The 21,664-nt window shown below is 32.8% G+C and overlaps 4 protein-coding genes across 11 annotated transcripts; 3 read left to right on the forward strand and 1 right to left on the reverse strand.

Moving 5' to 3' along the window:
• The first annotated feature begins 5,126 nt into the window (after positions 1 to 5,126).
• Positions 5,127 to 6,097, forward strand: LOC146901195 (uncharacterized). The gene has a single exon (XM_085735869.1). It carries the CDS (start codon positions 5,221 to 5,223, stop codon positions 5,797 to 5,799), a length of 579 nt encoding a protein of 192 aa, XP_085591995.1. The 5' UTR covers positions 5,127 to 5,220; the 3' UTR covers positions 5,800 to 6,097.
• A 3,367-nt stretch (positions 6,098 to 9,464) lies between these two features.
• LOC146901196 (uncharacterized) lies at positions 9,465 to 10,250 on the forward strand. The gene has a single exon (XM_085734804.1). The coding sequence runs from the start codon at positions 9,502 to 9,504 to the stop codon at positions 10,063 to 10,065; it is 564 nt and encodes a 187-aa protein (XP_085590930.1). The 5' UTR covers positions 9,465 to 9,501; the 3' UTR covers positions 10,066 to 10,250.
• A 4,594-nt stretch (positions 10,251 to 14,844) lies between these two features.
• Positions 14,845 to 15,676, forward strand: LOC146901197 (uncharacterized). The gene has a single exon (XM_085734814.1). It carries the CDS (start codon positions 14,990 to 14,992, stop codon positions 15,545 to 15,547), a length of 558 nt encoding a protein of 185 aa, XP_085590940.1. The 5' UTR covers positions 14,845 to 14,989; the 3' UTR covers positions 15,548 to 15,676.
• Positions 15,677 to 16,069: 393 nt separating this feature from the next.
• LOC146901198 (ACT domain-containing protein ACR1-like) lies at positions 16,070 to 19,456 on the reverse strand. 8 transcript variants are annotated; one of them, XM_085734811.1, is made up of 8 exons: positions 19,308 to 19,456; positions 18,723 to 18,866; positions 18,521 to 18,566; positions 18,302 to 18,416; positions 18,154 to 18,221; positions 17,293 to 17,940; positions 16,665 to 16,769; positions 16,070 to 16,504 (listed from the first exon to the last, which is right to left on the reverse strand). In XM_085734811.1, the coding sequence occupies exons 2-8, from the start codon at positions 18,794 to 18,796 to the stop codon at positions 16,142 to 16,144; spliced, it is 1,419 nt and encodes a 472-aa protein (XP_085590937.1). In that variant the 5' UTR covers positions 18,797 to 18,866; positions 19,308 to 19,456; the 3' UTR covers positions 16,070 to 16,141. The 8 variants fall into 8 exon arrangements, with proteins under 8 accessions (XP_085590937.1, XP_085590932.1, XP_085590935.1 ...); XM_085734806.1 differs by having other exon boundaries at positions 19,242 to 19,331; XM_085734809.1 differs by lacking the exon at positions 19,308 to 19,456 and adding an exon at positions 19,038 to 19,169.
• Positions 19,457 to 21,664: the final 2,208 nt, after the last annotated feature.

Genomic DNA, 21,664 nt, shown 5'->3' on the forward strand with positions numbered 1-21,664 from the left:
AGTGAAAAAGTGTGGTTAAGGAAACTTGTTAAAGATAGACGTTTGCAAGATTTAGAAAGTTACAACTCTGAGATGAAAGCTATAGTTTCGTACAACTTCCCAAGGAAAGATGTAAAGAGCTATAGCTTCGCATAGCTTCCTGGCCACCTCGTGGCCACTGGGAGTATATCGCAACTCATCCTTCATGTTAGGCACGTGAAGACGTCCAATCGGAGTGCAGTCACATAATTTTAACATGCTACATTGCTAGGTTAGGTCATCAGCATTTCCCACTGAAGTGATATTCTGTTGAGCCTTTGGCCTATGACAAGAGTCATAGTTAGATCCCAATGCTTAAGAGGCTCCTCTAAGATCTAGTACTTGTGCAAATTAGTCTCTCTTGTTCCCTTCACTTTTGAGTGCGTAGAGACTAATTCATATCAAACAAACATTTTCCATTCCCTTACCCAATCGGTACCAGGGAACTATAACATCCAAATTAAAAAAGATCAAGTTTTATTTTAAATATTTTAAGTTAAAACAATTTGTTTGAAAGAAGCTTTAAGGGTTGTAACAAACTATACTTACAAACATAATTATTACCTTATCATTCCCTAACCACAAAAGTGGTTAGTTCATAATGAACTTAAATACAAACATAGAAATGGAAAATATAAGAGATAAAAACATAATTGCATAAATAAATAGAAATGAAAAATATAAGTTACAATCCTTTGAAGATGAAGGTGAGTCTTTGTAGCCTCACTTAATAATTTACTCTAAAACTCTAAGATTCTAACTACTATGCTTTCAAGTTGAAATGGATGAAGGTTTGAGATAAAGAATAATGATTTGAATCTCTAAAAATGGTGGCTAGGGTTGATTGGAGGTTGCTACCTCCAATCTTTATTCTATTCAGCACAAAACAACACTAACACACCATGTAGATGAATGCTTGTTGTCCTTTTATAAAATTGACTTGTAAACGTTTTTGGATCAAATTAGTCTTTTCCATGTTCAATATCAATTTCGAATTGTTCTGCAAAAAAGAGCCGACTTATTGGGTAAAAAAATCTTTGCTTAATTATTTCTACTATCTCATTCCATTTTAATTTATCATCCATGAAATGATCTGTTGTTTTTGGATTTCCAAACTGTTGTATTTTGGTTTTCCAAATTCTATTTTCTACCGAAGTTGTTACTAGGTTGAGTCACGACCAGGTCGCTCTCTTTAAGATGTTTCGCGGCACTGCCCAAAATTGTGCAAAGCAGACCATCAACCACGCCGCCTCCAGGATAAAACAAGCTCAGCTACAACTGTTCGATTAACTACTGCACTGTAGAAAACCGTTCGAGAATTACACCTCCAATATGGTACCAAGACCATTCTTTTAATACTGAAACCAATATGGTATTGTAACCACTCTATTATGGTGCTAAGACCACTCAAATAAGGTGTTATCACTATTCTAGCTTTAATTTCTCCAAAACATCAATATGGCACTACGACCACTCAAATATGGTGATACCACCATTTCTCCTCAAATAGAAAAAATATTGTTATAATATTTATATACAGTTAAGATCATTCTTGATTCCGACGGGACATTGCTATTCCAAATAGGGACTATGATCTTAAAAGTACGCTTTATTCCGAAGGGACGTATATTACCGAATATTACCGAAGGGACTATGTTTTTAAAACCATTCTTAATTCCGAAGGGACATTAAACCGAAAAGGGACTATGGTCTTAAGAACACTCTTAATTCCGAAGGGACAGAAAAATGAGATGAGGAGAAGAATAGCTCGTTAACACAAGCTGGAGGGAGAAGAGAGAAAGAGTTCTCGACAACTCAATGAAACTCTTTGGTGTGTGGAATGCACTGTGTGAGTTCTCTATTTATAGGGGAAAATTCACAACTAATAAGTGAGAAACTTTGGGAACAAGTAATATATTACTTTGTGATTAAGTAATTCACATATTAGATCTAGTACAAAAATATCTTAAGTGAGTACCAAAATACACTATATTATGTACCAAAATATATTTCAGATCAAGTACTAAAATATATTAGATTGCGTACCCAAATATTTTAGCAAAACCTGAGGACTAAGAAAACACTTTCTAATAATGATACTTTCTAATAATGATTAAATTAATTATTTAATTTATCACTTTCTAATAATAATGATTAAATTAATTATATTAATTATTTAATTTATCATTTTCAAATAATAAAATATATATCAATATATATTTTTTTCTCTAGTGCTTACTTCGTTCACATAATTATGTACCCCCATTAATTAGAGGTACACCCCCAGTATATAAACACTATTAATGTGTGTGTTCCATTCGATGTAGGACTTCCACTTTTTTCAATTCACACAACACTAGTTGGGTCTTTTTCAATTCACAAAACACTAGTTCTACCCAACATGGGAATTTGTGTTTAGTCTTTTTACTCAATTTCCACACATGTTCCAACATGATCCATACTAACCTCTCCCTTTTTGCTCAAATATGTCCCTCTTTGTATTTCTTATTCATCCTAAAAGACACAAATTAGTCCATAAGAATCTTGCCTCTGTCTAGGAAATCAATAATATCTACAGACTCCATTAGACCCCCACATTGCTTTGATCACCCATTGAGCATTTCATGAATAAAGACTCACTTGACTAGGTTAAGAATGCTAATGAGATTCTTATTACTCGAGTTGAGCAACCCAACTTTAATATTCATTTAAACTTAATTTGGAGTATCTTCGAGGGTGTTGTTATTTGCTTGGAGACTATTCAATAAAAGGAGCCCAACGAATAATAATTTAATTAGTCGTAGTGTGGTGCCTTCTAATTCTTTACTTTGTTCGGTAGGATATGATAAAGAAGAAACAATTAATATTTTTTGTTTTTGTGAATTCTTTAATCCTTATTCCTTAGTGATATTTTTTTTTGGACAGATATTCCTTAGTGATATTTGAAATCTTAGTTTTTTATTTTTTTTGATGAGAATGTCTTTTGTCAACCCAACCGAAAAATGTGAAGATAATTTTTCCTTTACTTATTATTTCATCAGTTAATCAAATAGTGCATCAAAATTCACTTGATTTCATTTATTTTATAAAAGGAATAAAAATGAAATTAAAAATTATATATTTAAAAGGATTAAAAATATACTTAACCTTTATTCAAAAATAAAAATATACTTAACCTTTTAGAAAATAAAAATTATATATTTAAAAGGATTAAAATTATATATGTGAAGATAATTTTTCCTTTACTTGTTGCTCCATCATCGGTTAATCAAATAGTGTATCAAAAATCACTTTATTTCATTTCATTTTTTTCTTGACTGATTCTTTATACACAATTTTTTTCATTTTCATTTATTTTTTCTATTTCTATTTCTAGCTTCTTTATGCAATCCAAATTCCGAACAAAGGCAAATATGGCGGCACAGGAATGGGAAGAATAATTGGTCTGTTCTCGTAGCGTTGCCGTCAATAATATAAGAAGTAATACAAATGCCTCCCTCTGAATAGACAACAGTGAATATGACAGAAAAAAAGTCAATAGAACAGAACCACAATTTTTTCTTTTCTAAGGGAATAACAACATGTGGCGGCTGTTATATCAAGTCATCTATTAATATCTCAACTCAACTAACTTGGAGTATATTTTAATATGTATCAAACATTAAATAGGAATCCATCCAACTATATTACCTTTTATTTTTTTGAAAAAATGTACTTTGAATAAAGCTGACCCAAGAAAATAAGAGGCTATGACAAATTTTATAAAGAGGTTTTTTAAAATAAAAAATAAAAAGGTAACACAATGTCTGTAAAGGATTTGAGGCCTTAATTTGCCCAACTAATCAAGACAAACATATATACATACATAAATAATTAGGTTAAATATGTTTTTCTCCTTATAAATATACCAACATTTCATTTTAATATCTCTAAATAATTTTTTTAACTTTTAGTTCAAAAAAGTCTTTCATCGCCATTTTTTGTGCCAACTTTGAAGTCAACTGTTGTGTATTTTATATTTTTGAATGAAATTTTTTAGGAATATTTAGAATATTCTTGTGTAGATTTCATATTTTTTAATCAAATTTTTCAGGAATGTTTAGAATATTTTAAGAGTCTTTTTTAAAAAATAAATAAAAAATTTTAACAAAAAATAAATTAAATATGAATTTTTTATATTTTTGTTGCTTAAAATTTCATATTTTAGTCATAAAATTCAATTTCTTTTTGAGGACATTCTGATAGCGTTCTAAACTTTTTAGGAAATTTTCCTTCAAAAATATGAATGTTACACATAGGTTGACTTAAAAGTATGAACAAAAAGTGATGATTGAATTTTTTTTTCATGACTTATAGTTTGGCCATTTTAAAGAAATAGATTTCAAAAAAAACTGTTTTGCTTTCTTCTATTTAAGAAAATGCATGTCTGATTTAACCTAGGTCTGACGTGGGAAAGGATCCTCTCCAGTGACTGGAGGGTCCAGTTAATTTCAACCATTGAATAATAAATACACATGAGCAATTAAATGTTAAAATTAAGAGAAATAGTGTATTTAATGGTTTGGATCCTTGACTGGAGAAAATTGTAGATGATTTCACTGGAGGGAATCTTCTCCCGTCTGACGTAGTTTAAATCTTGTCAATTCGGTTGAACTAATTCCCACTTGAATTTATATATTTATTGGCTTAATTGATCATTTGGTCCCTTAAATTAATTCCCACTTTATTTTTTAACATAAAGTTGTTTATAACGTTTCATTAATCAAGATGTATTCGTTGCGATATTTAATACGTCGACTAAGATATGAGAACTAACTATAGACCGGACCATCTTAACTAAACAATAGACATCCTCGTTTACTTGTCTCCTTACAAAAATTGCTATAATGATTAGAAATGAGGTTCCTATATATGTAATCCCCTCTCAACTTAAGTCACCACTTACGTTGCAAGATGTATAGATCCGCCGCCGCTAAAGACAAAAAGAAAGGTTCCTCTCTAATTTCAATTCAACACTCTTCAATTATTATTCCCCAATAACTCAAAAAAAAAAATCTATAAATACATAAATGGATCACAAACATATAATAGTAACTAATTACCTAATCTCTTGAATCATAATAACTTCTTCAAAGTCATATTGAAAATATTCCTTACCATATTTTATATCTTCTTTAGAAAACAGAAACATAAATCAGGATAATGGAATCTTATTCTAGCTCATATTCTTCATCTAAATCTTCATACATATCTCAAAACACTAACAAACCAAAGGGATCGATAAAAAATGAATACCCTACTCAATCCAAATATTCTTGGCTTCACTCAGTAAGAAAGTCACCAACAAAGACATGGAATAAGAAGTTACCAATAGCACCAATGGCACCAACACCTGCTAAAGTGTACAAAGTGGATCCTATAAACTTCAAAGAACTTGTTCAGTCCCTCACATGTGCACCTCAGTTCATACCTCCACAGCCTCATCACAACCTTGATCTTCAAAGCGCCACAGACTATACCACTGTCAATGACAGTATTCCTTCTCTTCCAATGGAAAACTTATCAAACAAAGATACTATTACTGTTGAAGTGTCCCCTCCATTAGAGCCAGTGAGTACTACTAATAGTTGGTATCAGTATTTTCAAGCTGAATATTTTGGAAAGAATTCTGATCAGGATGAGGAAGTAATCACACCTGGTTTGCTTGAAATGAATTTGTTCTCACCAACTTCTTTTGGTAACTGGTGTTTTGTTCCTCCCATCATCACTCCAAGAGTTTGATTTGTTTGGAACCTGTTCTTTTTGCTATGCCTTTTAGAATAGTTTCATTTTTTTTTCTCTCTTTAATTATTTCTCTACTACCGAAGAGTGAAGACATATATTGGTGTTTTCATCCCACCAGCTCAATATTCCATTTGAATCATAGCCATAGGCATCAATTGGAATTTTCAGCTGCTGCATGTAAACCGTTCTCTGATATGCTGTCTATATTCTATACATGTAATTTTATTTACCTAGATTCCATTCAGTTATTAATTACAGTAACATTCAAATTTAATTTAACTTTTATTTTTAGCTCATCAAATGTCAAAAAGACTATAAAAACTCAATAATTGATATTCAGAATGCTGTTATCTTAAACTTATATCCAAGGGTTTGATGTTTTACCATTAAACCAAACCCTTTGGAGTTACAACTCTTTTAATTTTGATATTGAATAATATGTCCTACCCAAATATAATTATTTTGATGTTGACTTGTGACCTTGGTTTCCGCTCTTGTTAAAGTCTCATGTTCGATACCCCGGTTGTCAATTTTGGTTGGCTAATCCATACATAGCTCTGCTCATACTTTAAATGTGATCATTCGCAAGTGAATGATGAGATTAGACATGTATAAACAATAACCTCTATATATACTATGATTCCTCAACAACAACAAAAAAATATATAATGTGGTCCAGTGGTGGAGCCAGAAAATATGAATAGTGGGGGCACCATTATATATATTTTGCAAGAAAATGTAATTGCAGTTTTTGATACTTCAACTATAGAAGGTGTAACACACTAAATCGAAGCGAAACAACACCGGTGCGCAACATTTTTTTATCAATAGAGTCTGGTTTTCAAACATGTCGAACGAAGTGAGCATCTTAAGTTTCACCATTAACCCAAATTTAAGCTCAACAAATTAATAAAATATGTTCCCCCTCGTTACATTTATAAATAAGTTATAAATTATAAATGTATAAGATTGGAAATGTAAAATTAAAATTTACAATAGGGGTTTAACCTTTAAAAATCAATAATGGAAGAAAGTATAGATGAGTGAGGTTTGTTGTTTGTATTGTATGTAGTGTTTGTGTTTCTTTTAATGAAATTTTATTATAGATGTAAGACAACTAAAAGTGAGACAAAAACAAATGTCTGATTGTGAAAGTGTGTATACCATGTTCTATGTGAGTGCAATAGAGAAGTTTCTAACATTTCAATTGAATAATAGATGAGTGTAGGCTACATGGTCAAAATTTCAACATATAAATATAGTAGTTAATAATTTCAAAAAACTTAGTGTAGGCATGTGCACCCACTAAGCTCTATGTGCCTCCGCCCCTGATGTGGTCTAGGTTAAGGAGGGATATATTTGGGGAGTGTATGCTAATAATCGATTTGGTGTTAGATACAAACCACAGATTCGTAAACATTAAAGTATTATCAGCCTTCATTCTTTTTGCCAAAGAACATTGGTATTAATAGAACTACTTATTCAATTTTTTATTTCTTGGCTCTTGTTTTTCTATTTTTTTTTTTTTTTGTGTAGGTCATTTTTATTATGGTTTAGTCTAGAATGTTTTATCATTTTTTTAACTAAGTTCTACTAGTACCCCATCCCAAACTTAAGATGTTGTTAAGAACAATCTCAAACTTAATTTCAAACCATACCGATTACCTATGATTCAATCACTCCAGATAAAAATTATATAGATATAGCATTGAGTTGAAAACCCTGTGGCATGGTTCATCACTAAAACAACAAAGAGAGACTCAAAATGGGTTAGCAAAGGTTTATAATAAATAAGAGTAACTTGAAAAGGCTTAAAGTACCAAACAATTGTCTCATAAGTATGATAATACAATCAATAGTCTATAGAGAACCAATGCAAGCTCCAGAAAAACAACACTTGAACATATGGATGCTCACATGTTTGAAAGAATTATAGTAAAAAGTGGAAAATATTTGGCTTGAATTCTCATTGGTTATGCTATAAAGAAAACATATGGTGATTATGATTAGTAGCTTCCGCAACAAGCCACAATATTTATCGTGCTCTTGAACTTTAGTGATAAGTTAGCCCTCTTCCTTAGTGGTAAGAATAGAACTCTGAGACAAAAACAATTCTTTATTTTTATTTTTTTGGTTATGCAGTTCATTCAAGTTCAACAAACATAGTTACCGGTAGCAAACAATAACTAATCATATGATGAATGTTTAAGACGTGACATGAATTGAAAATTGATTGAAAAATTAAAATTAAATGGGTTGCCTCCGCGTGCTTGTTTAATGTTATCAGCTTAACGCCTCAATCACTGTTATCGTGAAGTCAATGTCGGCATGTTTCCCTAAGTAAGATTTTAGAATTTGTGATATCCCTCCTTATAAAACTGTTAGACTCTTGCTGCAAATAATTCTTCATTTGAATCTCCAATGTTAAGAATTTTGATCGAAATGACAACTTGTCTACTTGCGCCACCGCATCCTCTTGTACTTTATATGGATGTTTAATTGATCTATATGCAAGTGTTAGAGTATGTTTGATGGCTCCACCTAAACTCTTTCTGATCTTTTTTAGCGTCAATAACTACACCAAGTTAATGTTTGCATCTAGATTATACAGAGTATTTTCTATGGACATCTTCTTAATAGAGTTGAAACTTCCGGGATCATTTTTCTTTAGTTTAATTGTCTTTAAAATATGGCATTATAACTTTCCTTTTGAGCAATAAGTTTTTGCTTATTTTATTTTAGAGAAATGATAACTTCTGCCCTTAAGGCACATGTTAATGAATCAAAAATAGAAATATTTTGTTATAATTAATGCATTTTAATTTAATTTTTTTACTTTTAATTAATTGAATGCATAAAATTTTAAAAAAAAACTTTTAATTTTAATTATTTAACATGACATTAGTTAGCATGGGTGCCTCTCTAAATTTACTATGTAATGCCTTTCAACTCTACTCATAGTCTTGGGAAAAATAAAAAATAAGTAGGGTATATATTTCTGTTAAATTATTCATTTTCTTCTAGTTTCATTATCTGGAAGGCAAATATGGTGGGCGGGGGGGACCATTTCCGCCGGTCTGTCCCCGTTGCTTTACCATTAATCAATACACTCACTCACTCATGCATATATACTCATTCCCTCTGAATAAGACAGATAAAAAATACACGTGGTATGGGACAGAGGCTGCTATTATCAAGTGCTCCAATAATCTCTCATTCACTTATCACATATCACTCAACTCATCTTGAAGTTGAATCTTCATCTAGAGTCTAGACAGACTCTCACCCTTCAATATCATGACATTAATTAATTAAATGTTGTGAGTGAACGTTAACAAAAGATAATTTTGGAGTTAATATTTTAATATTTCTAGCTATGTTGCTGTTTAAGAAAATTCTATTCCCACATTATTTTGCCATTACATGTATATATCGATTAGCTGACGGTCAAATACAAAAAGAAAGGTCCAATTTCTTCTCATTCCTCAGCTGCCTCACACTACTTAGGTCGTTAGCCTTTGTTGAAATTCAATTCCACACTTTCAATTATTATTGTCCTCATATTTATTGTCCATACACTTACAACATTAATCTATTATCTATATATACCTAAATGTATATCTCAACATAACATAAAGTTTAAAAAATATACTATACTGCATTCTATCTTGTTAGAAAACAAAAAACATAAATAGAACCATGGAATCTTATTCTAGCTCATATTCTTCATCTAAATCTTCATACATATCCAAAATTACTAAGAAACCAAAGGGATCAATGAAAAACGAATACCCTTTTGAATCCAAATATTCTTGGCTTCACTCAGTAAGAAAGTCACCAGCATGGAATAAGAAGGCACCAATAGCACCAATGGCACGAACACCTATCAAAGTATACAGAGTGGATCCAATAAACTTTAAAGAACTTGTTCAATCCCTCACTTGTGCACCTCAGTTCATGCCTCCACAGCCTCATCACAACCTTGACCTTCAAAGCACCACTGACCATACCACTGCTAAGGACATTGTTCCTTCTCTTCCAATGAAAAATATATCAAGCAGAGACACTGTTGAAGTGTCCTCTCCATTAGTGCCAGTCAGTTCTACTAATAGTTGGTATCAGTACTTTCAAGCTGAATATTTTGGAAAGAATAATGAGGATGAGGAGGTAATGACACCTGGTTTGCTGGAAATGAATTTGTTCTCACCAACTTCTTTTGGTAACTGGTGTTTTGTTCCTCCCATCATGAACCCAAGAGTTTGATCTGTTTGGAAGCTGTTCTTTATAAAACACCAGAATCTGTTTCGAATTATGCGACGTCGATTAGAATTTTCAGCTGCTGTGTGTAAACCGTTATTCTATATACTGTCTAGAGTATATACATGTAATTTTTATTTACCTTTCACGATCAGTTATATATTACAGTCACATTCAAATTTAATGTAACATTTATTTTGAGTTCATCAAATGCCAAAAAAGACTATATAAATTCATTAACTTATACTGAAGAGATGGTAGATAGAGTAAATTTGGTTGTTTATGAAAATGTGTTTAGGTGGTGATACATATCGATAAGATGTGGCGCACCGTTAAATAAGTGATTTTTTGAATATTTGATCTTGTGTTCGGATTATGGTTTGTGTGAACAATTTCGACGATGAATGTCTTGAGAATTATCGTGTTAAATGTATGTCATGTGAAATGTTTACCATGTGAAATTGAGAAAAAACTGAGTGATGATGCCAATGATGGTGCTCAGTATGGAGTGACCTATTTTAACCAAAGGGAGAAAGGTATGTATGGTTGACTGCCCACTCATGTGAGGAGGACGATCCCTTGTACCCTATGACGGTCGGGAATGGATCCTCTCTTCAGTCATTGGAAGGTCCAGTGAAATCCTAACCATTGAATAATAAATACACATGAACAATTAAACGTTATAATTAAGAGAGATAGTATATTTAATGGTTTTAATCTTTGACTCGAGAAAATTGTAGATAATTTCACAGGAGAGAGCCTTCGTCCACGACGGTTTAATGAACACAAGTTGTGTTCATATTATACATGAAATAAGATTTGTTGATGTTGTAATATCTTGTATTTTGGTAATTTCCAGGTGATAGGTGACAACTAGATTGAAAATAAATTTATTTTATTTTGTTGAATTAACCTATATTTTATATTTTATGAGGTTTTTAAGGTTTAATGTGTTTGAGTTTGATCTAGTTCATTTTTCTTCCTAATAAAAAATCCTCCTAACTTGGGACTCAAACATGCACTCTTTCACGAAAATTTTGGAGGATTTATATGAATTCATCAAATTTAATCTATATGGTTATAATTTTTTAAATTTTCACGAAAATTTTGGAGGATTTATATGAATTCATCAAATTTAATCTATATGGTTATAATTTTTTAAATATATTGTTATAAAAATATATTAATCACAAACATTAATTTATCATTTTCTAAAAATATACTCTTTAAAGAAATATGAAATATTTCTCTGATTTACCCTATATTCCCCCTCTCTAAAGTCTTTTCCTCCCCTCCAAACAATCTAAAACAAATCCTAATACTTCTGTTTTTGTTTAGTTGTTTTATGGAGAATGTTAAACAGTGCCCTTAAGGTATTGGTGCATGTTCTTAGGGAACAAAACATGTGTGCAGATTTTATGGCTAAGAAAGGATCACATGCAAGGTGTTCTGCTCACTGGAACTGCCCTCCGCCTGACATGGAATCTCTCATCCTAATATATAAGCTTGGAACTTAATTTCGTCTCTCTTTTTTTCTTTTTCTTTTTGCCTCGTTACATTGTAACAAAAAAAATCCTTAATTATTATTCAGAAGGTACTGGTTAGCAAAACCCTTGTTTATTGTCCTAGTTTGCTAGAATTGAGTTTTGGAGATAATTTGATTCCTTTTGTTTGTTTTTTTTTTTTTTATTCTTTTCTTTGTTTGGTTTAGTCCCTTCAACTTACTTATCAAGTTCACACAAAAAAAAATATTGATATTTTATGTTTTGTTAGTATGTACTTTACTGTTTATTACTATATATTAGATGGAAAATAATAATAACTTACCATTAACTAAAATAACATACTAATTATGTATATCATCACATGTCTACTATTTTTAAGAGTATCTTATCGTCTATCTGAACTGGTACCACATAAAGTAAATCACAGTAAGTTGACTATGGATCGACCCCAACAATTTGAGGAAATATTAGTGATTTACTCTTTATGTTATTATTCATTTGCTTTGAGCATACACAATAGAGACCCTCACTCTTGAGATCTTAAACAGGTCTCACATTGACACATCACTTTTTTATAATTTTTTAATAACAGTGTTTAATAGGTCCAAATGTTTAGGGGGGTAACCTTGGCGCAACTCGTAAAGTTGTTGTCATTTGTTGTCATGTGACTGAAAGGTCACGGGTTCAAGTGCTGGAAACAGTCTCTTGTGTAAAACAAGTTAAGGTTGCGTACAATACACCAAATGGTGGGACCCCTTCCCGGAGCCTCTTGTGTAAAACAAGTTAAGGCTGCGTACAATACACCAAATGGTGGGACCCCTTCCCGGACCTTGCATATGCGGGAGCTCTAGTGCACCGGGTTGCCCTTTTTTTAGTGCTTAATAGGTACTCAATCACTCCAATAAAGATCCTCTAACAAAATGTCTAAATGGGTCCCACCAATAACTCTTTATCATTTACATTTCAACAAAAGCAACTCAACAACGATTATTTTATTAAAAAGTGGTGTCGGTTCCACTTAAGAACGAAGGTCTTAAGAGACCTCAAAAAAAATTCTTCAATGAGAGTATCTATTAGGTACCGGATCATAAATGAAGAAGACCTCATCATTGAAGATGGTCTTATATTTTCTCTGCTTCTAGTTTCTTTATGCAATCGAAACGTAGACTCACTCATTGCGTTGCCATTCGTCCATAGACTCACTCATGCTCATACTACTAATTATCTCTGAATAAGAACAAACAACACGTGGGAAGGATCGACAGAGGCTGCTCTTATCAAGTGCTTCAATAATATCTCACTCATTACTCAACTCTTCTTGAAGTTGAATTTCTATACTCTCAACCTCCAACACAATGACTTTAATTGTGAGTGACCGTTTCAACAAAGACAAATTTAGGTCATTATAATTTATACCAAAAAAACAAATTTGGAGGCAATATTGTGATATTTTCAGCTGAGGACAAAACTAGAAAGGGGACCAAACTACTACCTCCGGTCCTATTTATAAGAGAAATTTTGGTCAACAAAAGTTAATGTATTTGGTTAAAAAAGTGGACCAGATACATCCACTTTTGTTGACCCAAATTTCTCTTGTAAATAGGACCGGAGGGAGTATTACATTTACTTTGCTCCATTTATCTTTCTATTATTTGTGAATTATGTCAAAAATTAGTTGAGATCGGTAAATCAAATTTGTATCCATTGATTAACAAAGTAATGCGACTTGTGTCGACTCTTGTTATGTCAACAACAACCATATAATATGCTTTGCAGCGATGAAAACACTATAAAAACAATGTTACTCAACAAGACGGGAAGGTAAGTTTCTCAAAAACTACATGATTTTTATATTGAAGATGAGATTGTTGAAAAATTTACCTCAAAAATGATAATTGATGATTTTAATTCTAAAACAACAACGAGCATAACTTCATAAGTAAAAGTTAGTTTTTTTTTCGGTTTAGCTCAGTAAACATTACATAATATATACAGGGGGTCAGAGTTCGAACTCCGGACACCACACTTATTAATCTTAAAAGGATAATTTTTGACCAATGGTCTACTTAACAAAAAACAAAAAACAAAAACTTAGTTCTTTTTATATAGTATTGACAATATTAGAATGTATCTTATAATTTAGTATTGTTCATTTGAAAATTTATTTTTTCTTTGCTAAATTTTACTTTTAAACATGGCCCGCGAGCTTAACTTCTCGATTTGTCCCCGTTTCTAGCTATTAAGATTTGGGTCCTTCATTTTATTGAAGTTGTTTGAAGTTTGGTTAAAATCGCACATTGTTTAATTTTCCAAATTGTTGGATGTATTAATGTGTTTAGACACCCTCACTTTTTAAGTTGGCTTTTGGGATAAAATTTTAAGTCCAATTGACATGATATTAGAATAGGAATAAGGATCTCAAGAATTAAGATTATAAATGTGTCTTGGCACCGCCATCCTTCAAGCTAATTTTTATAATAAGATTCGAATTCATTTAACACATCTAACTAGGGGTAGAAATAGGCCAGGCTAGGCCAGACTTTGATAGGCTTGAGTCTGGCCTACGAAAATTTTTACAAGCCTGAGTCTGGCCTATGGCCTATCATAGGTCGTTTTTCTTGGTCTGGTCTGACCTATTTAAAAGTCTGGACTGGCCTGAAAGCCTACTTACAGGCCTAATTTACATTAAGGTCATCAAATAGTTCATTTGACCTCCTAAATATGCTAAAGAGACCTTAAAGCCTACTTAAAAGCCTATAACGACAAAGCCTATTAAGGGACTGATAGATAGAGAAAATGTGTTTATATTTTTAATGTATGCAGTTAATTAAATATATTAAAAAAAACACTTTAATAAATAGGTGTTAATAGGCCGCCCTATCAGACTTAACAGGCTTTTCTGGAAGCCTAAGCCAGGCATATTTAACTAAACAGGCTTTTTAAAAAGCCTAAGTCTAGGCCTATCTACTAAAAAGGCCAGGCCAGACCAGGCCACAGCAGACCAGACCGTAGGCTCCTGTTGGCCGGCCTGACCTATTCCCAACCCTACATCTAACTAAGTCACTATCTGAAAAAATTCTATCCCACATTTTTTTATATAACCACTTTATTCTGCCATTACATATATGTACCGATCCGCAGACGGTCAAGACAAAAAGAAAGGTTCCAATTTCTTCTCATTCCTCAGCTGCCTCACACCCTTAGGTCGTTAGCCTTTGTTGAAATTCAACTCCACACTCTTGAATTATTATTCCTTCATATTTATTGCTCATACCATACACTCACAACCAACAATCTATAAATACCTAAGTAGACATCACAACATAAGAATAAGTAAAGTAACTAGTCTCTTGAATTATAAAATCATATTAGAAGAAAATACTTAAGTACTATACATTCTATCTTCATTACAAAACAGAAGCTTCATGGAATCTTATTCTAGCTCATATTCACACGTATCCAAAAATACCAAGAAAGCAAATGGATCAATGAAACATGAATGCCCTTGTCAATCTCATTACTCTTGGCTTCACTCAGTAAGAAAGTCACCAGTAAAGACATGGAATAAGAAGTTACCAATAGCACCAATGGCACCAACACCTGCTAAAGTATACAAAGTGGATCCCATAAACTTCAAAGAACTAGTTCAGTCCCTCACTTGTGCACCTCAGTTCACACCTCCACAGCCTGATCACAACCTTGATCTTCAAAGCACCACAAACCATACCACTGCCAATGACAATGTTCTTTCTCTTCCAATGAAAAATTTATCAAGCAGAGACACCATCGAAGTGTCCCCTCCATTAGTGCCAGTGAGTACTACTAATAGCTGGTATCAGTACTTTCAAGCTGAATATTTTGGAAAGAACTCTGATCAGGATGAGGAAGTAATGACAGCTGGTTTGTTAGAAATGAATTTGTTCTCACCAACTTCTTTTGGTAACTGGTGTTTTGTTCCTCCCGTCATCACCCCAAGAGTTTGATTTGTTTTGAAGCTGCTCTTTAGCTAAAAGTAGTTGTATTTTTATCTTATTTTCAGTTAAGAAAAAGTAGATGTTTAAGTTGTGGATGTGAGGTCTATGACTTCTCACAAAATAATTAGTATAAACGATTCCTTTTCATTTTGACGAATAGATATAGTTTATGAATTTAATATACCAGCAAATCATAGGTAAATGATTTTTGTGATCCTAAATTGGCTATATGGCCACACATTGTAGAAATGCAGGTTTTTTTTTCTTTTTGAAATGCAGGTTTTTACTTAACTTCTCTTCATATTGTTAAGAGTCTCACATCGGATAGCTGATGGTCTGACAGTGTGTTTATAAGTGGGGGCAATCCTCATCTCACAAGCTGGTTTTGTGGGGTTGTGTTAGGCCCAACCACGATTTCTAAGACATATTTCATGTGATTATTTTCATTTTTATGTATCTTCTTCAACAAATTAAAGAATGAACTCTCCTAACGCTAATCAGATCATGCAGGGAAGTCACCCTTCCCATATGTTGTACAACTAAGATTTGCAATTCAAACATTTCTCGAAGTTTAAATACAACGCTAGTAATTTGAGCTTCTGATTAAGATCTAATTGGCCTGAAATTGTTGATGAGACGCTCGAGGTGAGACCAAATCATGCTTCCAATAGAAAATCTTGGTATGACATCTCTACTATTGTTACTGGATGACGAGGATTGAGAGTCCCTATATGGAGAACTGTGAACCAAAATAATTGACCCTCCAATTTCACTTTTCATCAACTCTGCTATATTTTCATTCACATCTTGACCTGAACAACCTGTAACATAGAATGATCCTATTGCTGTTTCACCCTCTACTCCAAACTCAATTCTTGTTATAGATAATCCATTCTCATGAATTACGCGTGTCAACTTCGATAGTAGCCCCGTTTTGTTTTGAGTGCTAATGTCTACCTTTAATCCCTGCAACATTGCAATGCAATAATAACAAACTTCACTACTTTCATTGTCATAGTCATTTTTTTTTTTTTTTGTTAAGATTAATAATAATATTGACCATGAACCATTGTAAATGCAAAAATCCAATAGCAAAAGCCTTCAAGGTATGAATCATGGGACATACATGTGAAGCTCTGCGCTCTATAGCAGCGATTAAACATAGGGTGAGCCTTTGCTTTTCGGTTTCGTTGTCAAGATTTGAACTACCTTGGTTCCTTATAAAGTACTCCTGTGTAACACATGATACATTGACATCAATACTCTAATTTAAAGACAGGGGAAACTTTAATATAAATTGTATTAATTGGTGCATTACATGTTTTCTATAATACATGAGATTCTCTGCTTGTATTGTTCAGCAATAATGTATAGTGTGATACAATGATGATGAATTAATTTTTGGTTAAATTCAAATTTAAAATAATTTTGTTAATATAATGTCATCATCTATCAAATCCTAATTTAAATATGGTTGGGAGGGGAGGACTAAAGGAGACTCTGTCAGATACCTCCGCAGAGATTAGTCATCGCAAATATTGGTGGATACTTCGTTATTCGTACCAATAACATGGTTACTTTTTTTCTTTTTTTTTTGTGAATACGATAGCCTAATCATTTTGTTTAACAGTATTCATGTTTATGACCACACATTAATTGAATTGTGATCAGAGAACAGAAAAAGAACACCACATAAAAATTGCACCAATATATCTTTTGTCCTTGCAAATAATTAATTGAAAAATCTGGAGTACCTGTTCTGCCATGGGGCTGTTTGAGGTAACAGCCGCATGAAACACCTCATATTGCATGTCTGTGAGCACGCACACAATATCAAACAACAACTTACGACGATCCCTGCTTCTCACATTCACCGACCAGTAATCTCGCCCCTCGTATCTATCCACCGAAACATGGGCCCCATCATACCGCCTTTTGTGCTCACCACCATTATCCCTGTGGCAGGCATGACAACTCTCGTAGTCACCGGCTGCGTACATCATCTGGTGGAGCCTCCGTTCGGTATGACTGTGGCCGGTGGTGGAGCTTTTTAACATCACACTCCTCATATCTTTCTCTGCCCTTCCTTCGTTGGCCTCTATCACATTCCGGATCTGATCCACGGCCTGGGCTAATCGCTCTCTATCGTTGATTGGCCCAGGTCTGGATGCATCCTCCGGATAGATAATGCATGCAACTTTGTTATGATGGGTCCAGGCTTTTGCAGATATGATGTTGAAGCCCAAGTCCATTAGTACCACTGATATCTCTGAAAACAAGCCAGGTTGATCCGTTCCTATCACCTCTATGGCAACATTTGCTTCTTGTGGTCCCTTGCAACAGCGTTGCACTGTTTCACTTGAAGTTTCTCTGATGCTTCTTGTCGTGCACTCACATAGTATCTGCAAAATCTCAGATTTTTTTAGATTTTATCATTTGAAAATGAAATTACGAAGTCGTGCTTACATTTGTACATACACCTGACACTGAGACTTAGATCCTCTACAAACGCAGCATAGTGTTGCAGTATGTTTCTCTCTCTAAATCTAAAATTGCAACACCGTGCTGCATTTGTAGAGTCTCCAAACAAGAAATATGAGAGCAACAAAAAATACCTGCTCAATGTGATTCACGAGACTTTTGTCAGTGAGCTTGTTCCCTATCTGATCCTTCACATGGAACACTGTCATGTCCAAAAATAATCTTAGAATTGCATATTATGTACACATTGTTTATATTGAGGTAGAATTGCATATTACTGACCATCCATTAACCATCCGCCATCAGAAGAAATGTATGATTTGGAAATTATAAGGTCTAGATCTGTCAATGCCTGGACCATCTCCAATAGTATCCCATGCGTGTTTGCTCTATCAATCTGTGAACACAAATGGACTATGCAAATTAATATACGATTCAAATGAAAAAGTACTATAATAATTAAGTAAAGTTAAATTAAGGCTATATATTTGCTTCTATAACCTTCACCACCGTGCAGTTTCTGCATGAATCATTGTCTATGCAAACCCTGCACATATGTATATGAAACAAAAAAACACGGGATGATCAAATTCTTTAATCCATAGCATGAACTCCGGCTGAATTCTAACAATCAAATAGTGCATATCTTTTTTGAAGCCAAGAGAGATATTGAACAAGGAAAATAACAAACTTAGTATAGTACCTAGGTGGATGGATTCTTTCTTTGAGTGACTCAATTTCTCTATCTATGTGAGGCTGCTGGTAAACGATCTCCATATCCTCTACGAAACAATGGTTCAACCTGAGTTTTGTTGGCTGATAATCGATGACTGATGCATGGATGTACCTAACAAAGATTCCATAGCCGCATAGTTCATAAACGTTTTCAAAACGCATGAAGAAAGAAAGTATGTACATATGAAAACAATCAAGTGATTGGTATATAGTGATTGCACATATATGAAGGGAAATAATATCGATTGATAAGATAACCATCAACAATTGGAACCTTACATACAGCAAAGAAATTGGTATAAAGAAGGAAGACTTTGCTCATAAATATTAGGCTTCAAAAGGAGAACTATTAGAAAAAGTTGAAGTAGCAATGAAAATTGAGACAAAAAAAAGACAAAATCCGTTTTTAATTTTGTCACTAAGTGTTAGAGATTCTAAATTTAATGACCAATTTTATTTACTCTGTCACAAAATATCGTGTTTTTACCATTTATAAACGAAGTGACAATCATCATTGAAACTCACACACAACTGCATGGTCACAGATTCAAACCTGAATGAATATGTTCAGCTTAACAATATCGATACGTCTAATTGAGCTAACTTTGTAGTAGTAACAAAATCTGCCAATATACATGCAATAAATGACAAAATTCACACGTGGAATCGTACAGAGGAGCAGCAAGAGGGTGCCCAATTCTTGTGATATTCTATGTTTGGTTACGTATATATTAAGAAATAATAGCTGTGAGCTGTAGATGTACATATACATTTAGAGCCAAAACATATGCGGTGAACCGATCATGTATAAGCAACGCACGCCCACATAAAAACAAAGTGTGCCAATCTTGAAAACCAATACTTTGCACTGATGTACGGCTTTGGCTGCTGGCGTTTTTTAATTTATTTATTTGCACTCCAATATATGACGTGATAATTAAAGAAATTATTCTTTTTTCTCATTGTCAAATCTTAGCCTTCACCACTTTTTCTTCTTTTCCTGTTAGAGTGGTTTATCAGTTTATGGTTAATTTTGGCCATAAATCACCCCTTTAACTTTTCCTATTTCTCTAAGTTAAATAAGTGATTTTCACATATTTTTAGTTTCTTTCATATGGTTTTTTGAATTCGTCGTCTTAGCACGGTGTTGCTTGTATTGATTTCTCATGGTTGTGTGGTGTTTTTATTTCTTGTTTTTGTGCAGTTTTTATTTGATTCAAGATGAAATATTAGTTTTGATCCATTATAAATTCAATCAATGATTTTGGCGGCGTCAACAATACAGATCCATGGACATATGTGTATTTTGGAAACTTGAATAGTTATATTTGTAGACTTATGCACTTTGTCATTTTATGCTATTGTGGGTTTATTCGAAGATTAATCTTTTTTGTTTTAGCGAATTTGTATTGTATCAATATTCTCTATTAATTTGAATGAATCAATGTTGTTTTTAACTATAAAAAAATTGTAGAAATTACAAAAAAAAAAAACTATAAAAAATTATAGAAATTTTTATCCTACTTCACTTTTCTTATCTATAACAATAGCAACAAACCAAAATGACAACTTGTATTGACATTGAGTATTCACAAGTTTAATCAAATAGGATCGAAAAAGTGTCCACACCTTACCAATGTCATGCCACGTGACATTTTCTATGTACGTGGCAGTCCTAATATACAAATTTTATATGAAGATCAAGTATGAGTGTAAAGTTTATTACTCGCTTGAATTTTTTTAACAAAATTAATCACTTGAGTTTTTTTTAAGGATTTTAATCACTTGAGTTAAATTATATGTTTGCGTATGTTTCTTATCTCATGTTAAAACATCTATCATTTTTTACTAAGGATTTAGATTTCACACTTGCTCGGTGTCAATGGAGGGAATCTATTACCGATTAAATACATGTTTAGCATTCATATTTATAAGCATAGTTTGTGAACAAAAAAATGTACTGATTATATATTTAGTAGAACTAGACCTAACCCGTGCGATGCACGGGTTTGTTTCGATTTTCATATATAAGAATCAGGTTTACTATATTATTAGTTGTCGACATGTTTAAATATATTATGTATAACATTTCAATAAAGACTACAATGAATAAAATGCACCGAAGTTGCAACTCGTCATACAAAATCTAAACAATGAGCAAAATTTAAACAATGAGCTAATTAAATAGTTCAAAATACACATCAAAGGAAAAAAGTTACTGTATAAAGTTAGTATGAGAAACATATCAAGTGATTCAACCATATAAGCCTATAAGGTCACCTACATTTTCATTTTTCAAGACATATGTCGTAGGAAAAATGAGGAAGAAATGGTTGAAAACCCGCAGACTTTTGGGTTTAGATTGCGAAGGAGAAAGGAGAAAAAAGGGTTCGAAACTGTTTGATAAAAAAGAAAAGGAATTAATTGGTTTTTTGAAAAGGGAGTTTAATATTGGATATCATGTAGTGGAAGCCAAATGCTATCACAAAATCAGCAAGTGGCTTGGTGGTTAAAATGCTTTGAAGTATCCAACAATGGCATGGGTTCGAATCTCTGGAGGGATTTTTTTCATAAATAATATTTTTCAGAACCTTAAAAAAAGGGCGGGATTAGGGTTAATCAGGGTTGCTTGCAACACTGTTTAACATTTATATATACTAGAACGCAGACCCGTGCGCCGCACGGGTCTTATGAGTTAGAATAATTTGATATATAATAGACCGAGATATAGTGGAATGAAATTTAAATAATTAAACTACATAAATGAAATTTATCGCCAAACAAAAGCTACAATATCGATAAATACTGTATTGCCAACCAAACATGTTACACCAAAGAAATAAACGGTTTTTAATGACAACATAGCATATATTATGGAATATTACACATTTCGAAATACTTTTTCGTACA

The sequence above is a fragment of the Medicago sativa genome, chromosome 8 (genome assembly GCF_051527215.1).
Source record: "Medicago sativa cultivar Bolivia chromosome 8, Bolivia_mono, whole genome shotgun sequence".
Taxonomy (NCBI): domain Eukaryota; kingdom Viridiplantae; phylum Streptophyta; class Magnoliopsida; order Fabales; family Fabaceae; genus Medicago; species Medicago sativa.

Excerpts from the sequence above, each read along its gene's own strand:
- LOC146901198 (XM_085734805.1), bottom strand. The coding sequence starts at position 19,015 with ATGGTTATCTTATCAATCGATATTATTTCCCTTCATATATGTGCAATC. Across the intron at positions 18,417-18,520 it reads GAAACTGCACGGTGGTGAAG|ATTGATAGAGCAAACACGCA; the intron begins GTTATAGAAGCA and ends TTGTGTTCACAG. Across the intron at positions 17,941-18,153 it reads TCGTGAATCACATTGAGCAG|ATACTATGTGAGTGCACGAC; the intron begins GTATTTTTTGTT and ends GAGATTTTGCAG.
- LOC146901196 (XM_085734804.1), top strand. The coding sequence starts at position 9,502 with ATGGAATCTTATTCTAGCTCATATTCTTCATCTAAATCTTCATACATA.
- LOC146901197 (XM_085734814.1), top strand. The coding sequence starts at position 14,990 with ATGGAATCTTATTCTAGCTCATATTCACACGTATCCAAAAATACCAAG.
- LOC146901195 (XM_085735869.1), top strand. The coding sequence starts at position 5,221 with ATGGAATCTTATTCTAGCTCATATTCTTCATCTAAATCTTCATACATA.